This window comes from Festucalex cinctus, chromosome 17, assembly GCF_051991245.1.
Source record: "Festucalex cinctus isolate MCC-2025b chromosome 17, RoL_Fcin_1.0, whole genome shotgun sequence".
Classification (NCBI taxonomy): domain Eukaryota; kingdom Metazoa; phylum Chordata; class Actinopteri; order Syngnathiformes; family Syngnathidae; genus Festucalex; species Festucalex cinctus.
In genome coordinates, this window is record NC_135427.1 from 8,797,724 (window position 1) to 8,807,610 (window position 9,887).

The window sequence follows — 9,887 nt, forward strand, 5'->3', positions numbered from 1 at the left end:
GGCTTTTTTTTCTGACAAAAAAACGACCATGTATAGTAAGGCTTTTTTTTCCGACAAAAAAAACGACCATGTATAGTAAGGCTTTTTTTTCTGACAAAAAAACTACCATGTATAGTAAGGCTTTTTTTTCCGACAAAAAAACGACCATGTATAGTAAGGCTTTTTTTTCCGACAAAAAAACGACCATGTATAGTAAGGCTTTTTTTTTTCGACATAAAAACGACCATGTATAGTAAGGTTTTTTTTTCCCGACAAAAAAACGACCATGTATAGTAAGGCTTTTTTTTCTGACAAAAAAACGACCATGTATAGTAAGGCTTTTTTTTCCGACAAAAAAACGACCATGTATAGTAAGGCTTTTTTTTCGACATAAAAACGACCATGTATAGTAAGGCTTTTTTTTCCGACAAAAAAACGACCATGTATAGTAAGGCTTTTTTTTCTGACAAAAAAACGACCATGTATAGTAAGGCTTTTTTTTTCGACATAAAAACGACCATGTATAGTAAGGCTTTTTTTTCCGACAAAAAAACGACCATGTATAGTAAGGCTTTTTTTTTCCGACATAAAAACGACCATGTATAGTAAGGCTTTTTTTTCCGACAAAAAAACGACCATGTATAGTAAGGCTTTTTTTTTCCGACATAAAAACGACCATGTATAGTAAGGCTTTTTTTTCCGACAAAAAAACGACAATGTATAGTAAGGTTTTTTTTTCCCGACAAAAAAACGACCATGTATAGTAAGGCTTTTTTTTCCGACAAAAAAACGACCATGTATAGTAAGGCTTTTTTTTTTTCTAACAAAAAATGACCACGTATAGTAACCATGACCATGTATATTTACATATATATATATATATATATATATATATATATATATATATATGGATATATATCCATATATATATATATATATATATATATATATATTTATATATACAAAAATGTTCAAAAAAGCAAGAAAAAAATTTTATGAAAAAGAAAAGAAAAAAACACACACACAAATACATCACACTTACACGCCAAAAACAATAATAATAAATCTGAAAAACAGCAGTTGTTTTTATTTATTTATTTATTTAAAAAATATATATCTATTTTACATATTGACGTCAAGGCAAACGACTTGAGTATTCTGGTGCCGAATGATCCACAGCTTCACTCACTCGCTGTGACAATAAAAGCAAGATTTATAGCATGGTGGCAGCGTTATTCTGTACGGAGACAGCGAGCAGCCGCGGCTCCGCGGCGGAGCCTCGCTGCCATTCGCCAGGGCTCGGGCGAGGAGGCGGGGCTTCCTTCCTCCATCCACCAATCGGGCGGCGCGCCTCTCCTCCTGCCCGCCTCCCTCCATTCTCCTCCTCCCCTCCTGGAGGACAGAGCGATGCGGAGACAATAGGACGCCGCAGGAAGCCCGCTGGAGGAGGCTGCCGCGGATGCTGACGGTCGGAGCCGCCCGGTGTGGACGTCGACTCGGACTCGGACTCGGACTCAGACTCAGAGTCTTCCCTTCCCCCGCCTCGGCCGCTTCTAGCATGCGCCCTCACCGCGGTCCGCTTTGTTTCGCAGCCGCTTGGACGCACAGCCAGGGCGGACTCCTCAGCCCCTTTATGAGCATCTCATCAATGGTGAGCAGTTTTTTTTTGTGTTTTTTTTGTTTTCACCGGCATCCTTTCGAACGTTGAATCGGCCCGTTGACATGACAGATTGGCATTTATTGCATTCGGGTGTCGTTTGCTTGAATTCGAGCGTCGACAGCATCGCCGAGCAGACGTCAGTGCACAAAATCTTGTCCTCTTTTTGTCATCGGTATCAAGCAGTCCATCCCTCTCAATGTGGGGGTCGGCAGGTGTCTGCAGCATTCTGTTATGTGCGTCTTTCCTCTGAGTCAGTGCAGTCTGAGGACACAAACACTGCAGGAACAAGAAATCAAAAGGTCATCTTCATATTCATATACATACATACATATATATATATATATATATATATATATATATATATATATATATATATATATATATATGTGTGTGTATACACATTCTCATTAAAAAATATATTTACAAAATAAACGTCTTTCAAGGGGAAAAACTGTATAATGTTAGAGGTACAACTGATGATCAAATTAACTGATTTGATTGAACAAATTTTGATTATTAATCATTTACAGCCATTGTTCAATCGAAAATTTTGTCAAAAACCCCCCAAAACAAAATAAAAACATGTCACGTGCAATTTAAGCCTCTTAATATTTATTATCAAGTGCTGGATCAACACATGTGGACAGATAAAATAACAATAATAACAGCTACAGGTTATTTATTTGTTTAATTTTCTTTTATTTATTATTTGAAGCCATTTGACCAGGATCTATTTTGATCATTCACAAGTCATTTAGAGTTCAACTTAAAATTATTAAAAAAAAAAAAAAAATCAATCGAATTGATTGTCAAATTAATTGACAACTGTTTTGATCATCGAATAATCGTTTAATTTGAAATAACTAATTGTTTAATTTGGAATTTTAGATTTTCAGCCTGTTAACACATATTCTTAGATATCTGTTATGAATATTAATAAATTGTGTCAATTTTCTGAGCTTTTTATTTATAATAATTATAATATAGACCTAAAATTAATAAAAATATATTTTTATCCAAATCAATATCAAATCAAATATTAGTGATGTGACGATAAGCGCAATATCGTGATATTAAAACTGCCACAATATCGCTATCATCACGTTCACAATATTTAAGTGCAACACATCTGTTATAAACTCAGGTTGATTTGCATTTGTGCAGTTCTTGCACCCTCTGGTGGGTATTTTTTTTTAGTGCAATTGAATTTTCATGAGGGATGTTTTGGCCCTTCTATGTTTAAAATCGACACCAATTGTCAGATGAAGGGGAACGTACGTAATGTGCCTGTAAGTCAATATGTGGAGGAACTCATCAATATGTGCGCACATTAACAACATAATAATAATAATAACATAATAATAATAATAATAGTAACATAACATTACTGCTATGCACAGAAGCACAATATGGTGCTTTTTTTTTTTTTTTTTTTTTTTTTTAGAATGAGCCCATTTTTATTTTATTTTTTACAATATTGTGACTTTTTTTTTTTAAATATCGCCAAACTCCCCACAATATCGTGATATCGTATCGTGACGCTTGGATATCGTTACATCCCTATATTATATATATATGAATAATCAAAAAACCACAAAACAATGTTAAAACCGTTTCTATATTGTTTCGTCTTTTTTTTTTTTACCACCAGAAGAAAATGATAAATCATCCAGCACGCACAAATTGAAAATGAATACTTGTAGTCTGATTGCTGTGCATGCTTTACGTATTGAGGCATTTGATTGAGGCAGGTCACGTGTGTGTGCCCGTGCGTGCTCGTCTGTGCGCATGCGCGCGCGAGACACGCACGCGGGGCTGATCAAAGTGGGATTAATGTGGCACTTGGTGGATATTAAAAATCTGATCGACTCCAGCGTGATGAGTCACACCGCGTAGGACACGAAACACACACGGCAAGATGACGCCTGGCGGCCATCTTGGCTGGCGGCGCTCGTTTTTTTTTTTTTTTTTTTTGTTGCCACTGCTCTCCAAATACAGACACGTGTCATCAGGATGTCCTCTTGACTGAGCAGCTGTGAACATGAAATATGTTTTTGTATTTGTGTGTTTGCGAATCTGCTGTGGCGAGTGAGTTGGACTGATCATATTTAGCAACATCTGTGAGACTAATAATTTGGCTGTTCTTTGCATTATTTGGAAACATAGTGAACCCCTGCACAAGATCATTTTTATTTTAATATATATCTATATTTTTTCTTTTTTGGTGGGGGGGGGATGGAGAACGCTTACTGTACACATTGGCACTAAGGAAAGTTATGCTACGATATGATTTTTGATTTTTGCATTAAATGGACACGGGTGCAGTGCCCCATCACATTCGCCAGAGGGCGCTGTTATTCATTCTCTCCAATGTGTTAAAAAATGTGTTAAAATGCAACAGTCAAGAGCTGTAAAATACAAAATGGTATATTAGCGAAATAAATACATGAAATTACCGTAAATTGAGAAATTATACCTAACTGCTATTCTTACAGTGAGAATATGCCAAGAACACATTATTTCTGTTCAAATGAAGAAAAAAAAAGCCAAAATTAATTAAAAATACTATAAATTCACAAAAAAATACCGTTAAATTAACGACATTATTCTGTCAAAATTACTATTTTTTTTTATTTGTAAGTTTGAATTTACAGTATAAAACCTGAATTTTTACAGTAAAAATGTGTTAAAAAGCAACAGTCAAGAGCTGTAAAATACAAAATGGCACATGACCGGAATAAATACATGAAATTACCGTAAATTGAGAAATTATACATAACTGTAATTCTTACAGTGAGAATATGCCAAAAATACACATTACTTTTACAGTTGTACACGGACCAGTGCTGTTTTTCTTTGTATTAAAAAAAAAAAAAAAAAAAAGTTGTTCCGTGCGATATTGCTGGAACAAATACCATTTTCGCTTCAGTTCATTTCAATTATTTGATCCCCATCTCAATTTGTACCTTTTGTAAGATCTCATGTTTGCTTGTTTCTCTTTGAATACAACAAATTCCACATGCAGGAGAATTTTGTGGGCCTAAAATAAGACAGCTTTGGGCTGGTTTTCGTGTCTGCATTTCTAACTCAAAGGTCAGTGCAATGGAAAAAGGCTTTAGGAGACTGACAATGTTGGCGAAGTGGACGTGGCTCAACGAACATTCGGATCGGGTGCTTGCGTAATCGTTCGAGGTTCGCGGGTTTCGCAAGCTGAGGCCGCAGCGCCGTGCAGTGTGCATTTGCTCTGTCAATTTATAATACGGGTTTAAAAAAAATAAATACATCGCTCTTAGGACATTACTTCTCTTCTAATATAGTTTCTTTGCCGGTTATTTAACTAAGATTAGTCACAAAAATTGGAATTGGCAGAATTTTGGCAGAGATGTAATCATACTCAATAAATATAGTTCAAAAGTTTTTTTTTGTTTTTTTTTTAAATTGCCAATTACCACTTCAAGTGTCATTTCAGTAACGCAGATGGATATGAATTTGAGTCATATTTACAGCTCAATAATATATAAATAGTGTGAAATGGATTCTTACGCCGTGACTCATTTTTGTCTCGGACACAAGCCAGATGATTCAATTCAAATCTCTCATGTTGCCGTCAAAAATAAACGGAAAGACAAAATGAATTCCTCTCCCAATATGACAGCTCTCACAGGATATTTTTGTTTTTGTATTCTGCGACTGTACTCTTATTGGACTCGCGTTTGTTGTGTCACATTTAACTCAGAAAGTTCTTCAGTTGATAAATTTCACGTTATGGAATCTCTCAATGTCTCTGGTGGCAAAACAGATTCTTAGTTGGCCTTTCTTCACATCCAACGAGACAATCAAGTCTTTTCTCTGGTTTGATGATTCGTGACTGATTCATTGCCTTGCGGGAATAATGAACAATAAAAGACAACAAGCAGGAGCTCACTGTCGCCCTCTAGTGGACAGCAGTTCGTAAAGGATGACTCCAATGGAAATCAGCGTTCGAACGAATGTCGCAGGGCTTGTTTAACATACCAGCAAAACAAAAGAGGCCCCAACATTGAACCCTGAGGATCACCTCTCTCCACAGAAAAGACAGACGAGGAAAGAGCTCATAATTTTGACACTAAATTACCTTCCAAACAAGTAGTTGGAGGACCATTGGAGGTCATTGGAGGACTCTTCCTAAAACCAGAGTAGTGATAAGTTGAGTTGCGTTTACAGACATTTTCAACAAACAACAGTAGTTGGATGAAAGGCCGGCAAGGAAGACGTTTTTATTGGTCGGATTCCAGATGTCCGAAAGACCCCAAAATGGCGGCCCATCCGACATGCTTGAGCTCAAAACACATTCGATGCTTCTCTCCTTCTGTACTGTCAATCCACTTTGTCACCTACCTTTGACTTAACTCTTGCGTTTCTCCAGTAACGTCAACCGTTTGCTGCCGCCGCTGCTCTTGTCCCGCCTCCACATCCATCCGTCACTCCGTCGTCTCGCCGCGTCCCCTCTGAGCGACCGTCCTCGGCATGAGTTCTTCTCCGCTGACGTCGCGAGCCAACATGGACATCCTGGACGAGCTGCAGCTGATCGCAGCCCAGAACCTGGAGAGGGTGGAAGTCAACAAGTATTACGAAGTCATCCGAGAGCTGGGCAAGGGCACCTACGGCAAGGTGGATCTGGTCATCCACAAGATCAGAGGTCGGGAACCCGCCAAAACACACAAAGACCGCAAACTATTCGCATTCTGATCGATAATGTGCGTTTTCTCACCTTCGAAAAGGTACAAAGATGGCGCTGAAGTTCTTGAAGAAAAAGACGACCAAGCTGAAGTCGTTCCTGCGCGAGTACAGCATCTCGCTCTACCTTTCTCCTTGCCCTTTCATCATCAACATGTTCGGCATCGCGTTCGAGACGGACGAGTACTACGTCTTCGCGCAAGAGTACGCGCTTGCGGGCGACCTGTTCGACATCATACCGCCGCAGGTGCGCCATCACGTCGTGTCTCATCACTACTAACAAAAACATGATTCAGATTAGACAAAGTCAAATGTTATTCAATGGTGACCGTGTCTCTCTTGAGGCTAAATGTCAATGAAATCATTGCAACCATGATATAGCGAGCAACTTACTAATGGGCAAGGCAGCTTTGAGTGGCTATTAAAGCCACAACAAAAATGAAATAAAAAGTTCCGACCAAATATAAACAAACTGTAGCAATCAATTCATAGCCCATTCTTAGTGTATGTTCAGCTGCTGCTCGTTTAACTTGTGAAGACCCACCAATTGATTTGAAGTAACATGTTGCTGTTGCTCTTAGCTAGCCGCTAACATTAGAGATCGGCCGATTATCGGCCGGGCTGATTAGCGGTGCCGATATTTGACATTTTGATAAATATTGGCATGGGCCTTTTTTTTACGAATCTGAAGGCCGATAAAAGCTGATTTCACTGAGCGGTCAAAGCTTGTGAACATAGCGAGTTTAGGGTTTTAAGCAGGATTTGGAGAGGATGTTCACAGATATTTTGAACATATACGGACAATTCTTCACTGTCAAACCCTGACCGAAATGATCCACATTCAGATGCATGCGTTTGAGATTTATGTGCTGAATGTCCTCAATGTTTTCAGGTTGGCCTTCCCGAGGCAGTGGCCAAACGATGCGTACACCAAGTAGCCATCGCGTTGGACTACCTGCACTGCAAGAAGCTGGTCCACAGGGACATCAAGCCCGAAAACATTCTCATTTTTGACCGGGAGTGCCGTAAAGTCAAACTGTCGGACTTCGGCATGACCCGTCGCGCCGGATCGCCGGTGAAACGCGTGAGTAATTAACATTCGCCGGTGTGAAAAGGCGCCGCCCGCCCTGACCCATTTTGCCGCGCGCGTCTCCAGGTCAGCGGCACCATCCCGTACACGGCCCCCGAGTTGTGCGACGTGTCCCGTCACGAGGGCTTCTGCGTGGACTACAGCACCGACGTGTGGGCCTTCGGCGTGCTCCTCTTCTGCATGCTGACCGGCAACTTCCCGTGGGAGAAGGCGCTGGCCTCCGACTCCTTCTACCAGGAGTTCATCCGCTGGCAGAGGAGGAGGACCAACACGGTGCCTTCCCAGTGGAGGCGCTTCACCGAGCAGGCCCTGCGCATGTTCCGCCGCTTGCTGTCGGTGGAGCAGGAGCGCCGCTGCTCCGTCAAGGAGGTGTTCGGATACTTCAGCCATTCCTGGATGCTTGACGGCGAAAACAACAACGACAACGGCAACGGGGGAAGCGGCGCCGGGGAACGGCTCGGCGGCGTCAACGCGCGAGGGGAGGTGAACGACAATATGTCCTCGTCTTCCTCCCCGGAGGAAGACGAGGAACTCCTGGTGGAGCGGATGAAGCAGCAGACTCTGTCGCCCTTGTCTCCCATCTCCCCGGTGTCGCTCGGCGGCGACGGCGGCGGCGGCGCGGCCAAGGGCGCGACGATGGAACTGGGCGGCGGCCACCATTTCGTGTCCGTCTCCACCAACAGCTCGGTGTCGTCCACCAACAGCTACGATCGGATGCCGCGGGAGAACGGCTCGCCGGGAGGCCGCATGCTGGTGGCCACGCCCATCGAGATATGCGTCTGAGCGCCTCGCCCCACATTTTCCACGTCAATCTCCCGTCTCACCGCTGTGCTCTTCTTCGACCACTCACCCCACCCAACGTACAGTCGATGTGCATGCAACGGAGAACGAGACACTAAACGACGCCGTCGTCATCGGAGCACGTGACTGACGAGCTCGACAAAGCGGGAAAGTACAACAGAAGACCAAACCGTCGTTCCTAAAGCAATATTTCCAAAAAAGCAAAAAAAAGCAAAAAAGGCAGGATGGAACATGACGTCTTCAGGGGCTTGAACTGGCAACCCCCAAGCGGGAAACTCGCGTAAAAAAAAGACGCATTGAAAGAGGAAGTGCTTTTAAATACATCAAGTGTGTTTCATTAACTGGGTCCATTTTTTTTGTAACACATTTAGGAGGTGATTTTCAGTCGACGATTCGGACTTGAATTCAACCGCTTGTGATGGTTTCCAACTGTGTGCTTTTAACATATCGACGTCACACAATTTTCTACTCACTATTGTGTTGTTCAAGATATCCATCTTTCTTTATATTCACTCTGCCCCTACAAAAAAAGAAAAAGAAAAAAAGACATTTCAAGTAAACAATGCATGATGAGTAGCTCAGCAACTTTACACACAAAGAAAAAAAAAAAATGTTGTGGAATCTTTTGACGTAGCACAATTTTCGCATTACGTCCAAGAGGTTCTGTCATATGATCTCTTGACGTTTTAGGGCTAAAACAAAACAAAACAAAACATGAAAAAACCCAAAACAAAACAAACAAAAAACAATCTCAATATTAGTTTCTATTCTGTGTGTTTTAGTGTGTTTGTATTAATGTCTTGTATTCATATCGCCACTTTCCAGAACTGGAACAAAAAAAAATAAAAAAATAAAAAATAAAAATAAAATCAAAGCAAAGCATGACTAGATAGCGCTCACAAGGGTAGGGAATAAAAACTTTCGGAGCTTCTAAATAGTCACTTTTAGATAACAGTGGCATGGAATTTTTTTTTCTCAAACAGCACAAAAAAAATTGAAAGAAAAAAAAACACTGGATCCATTTGGTTTGAGCCTTTTGTGTCTTTCCTCACAAATCTGCATGAAACTGTGTGCTAAACGCTAAAGCTAATCGTAAAAAACGAGCCGAGTAGACGCAAGCGACGCGGTTGTGTACTTTAACGACCCGCTTGGATTTATCATCATCGTCATCGTCATCATCCCAGCTGCTCCCAGATCAGCCAGCGAGTATGCAAAAATGTCCATCTTGTGACAATCTCTGACCTCATCGGACTCGGAACAAAAGGACAAAGGAGGGACGCGGCCACTGTGGACGTGCTGTTTCCCCCCCATCATGCAGCTGCTACGTTGTTTACTGCCGCTGCAGCACTTTAGACTGGCTCACATGACCGCATTACGAAGAGCATTACCTCATCATCATCATCATCATCCTCATCCTCATCATCACAACCAGCATCATTCGCTAACGATTCACTGTAGCAAGGCTTCACCATTTTAGTTCTGACAGTGACTTCAAATGAGTATTAAGTTAGCGCTACCGTAAAAATCGGAGCAAAATTCAATTTATTGCAGGTCTGTAATTCAGTGGTTACCAACCATTATTGAGCCAAGGCGCATACTTTAGTCAAATCACCAAAATATGTGTAAAATAATGGGACAGTC

At 41.1% G+C, this 9,887-nt stretch overlaps 1 protein-coding gene and 1 long non-coding RNA gene across 2 annotated transcripts; one reads left to right on the forward strand and one right to left on the reverse strand.

Annotated features, from left to right (window-relative positions):
* Positions 1-1,484: 1,484 nt before the first annotated feature.
* bsk146 (brain specific kinase 146) lies at positions 1,485-9,115 on the forward strand. The gene is made up of 5 exons (XM_077503404.1): positions 1,485-1,630; positions 6,045-6,317; positions 6,400-6,602; positions 7,248-7,439; positions 7,512-9,115. Exons 2-5 carry the CDS (start codon positions 6,146-6,148, stop codon positions 8,226-8,228), a joined length of 1,284 nt encoding a protein of 427 aa, XP_077359530.1. The 5' UTR covers positions 1,485-1,630; positions 6,045-6,145; the 3' UTR covers positions 8,229-9,115.
* LOC144005304 (uncharacterized) lies at positions 1,486-6,328 on the reverse strand. The gene is made up of 3 exons (XR_013279534.1): positions 6,017-6,328; positions 5,754-5,803; positions 1,486-1,915 (listed from the first exon to the last, which is right to left on the reverse strand). It is a non-coding gene; the product is annotated as an uncharacterized LOC144005304 (long non-coding RNA).
* Positions 9,116-9,887: the final 772 nt, after the last annotated feature.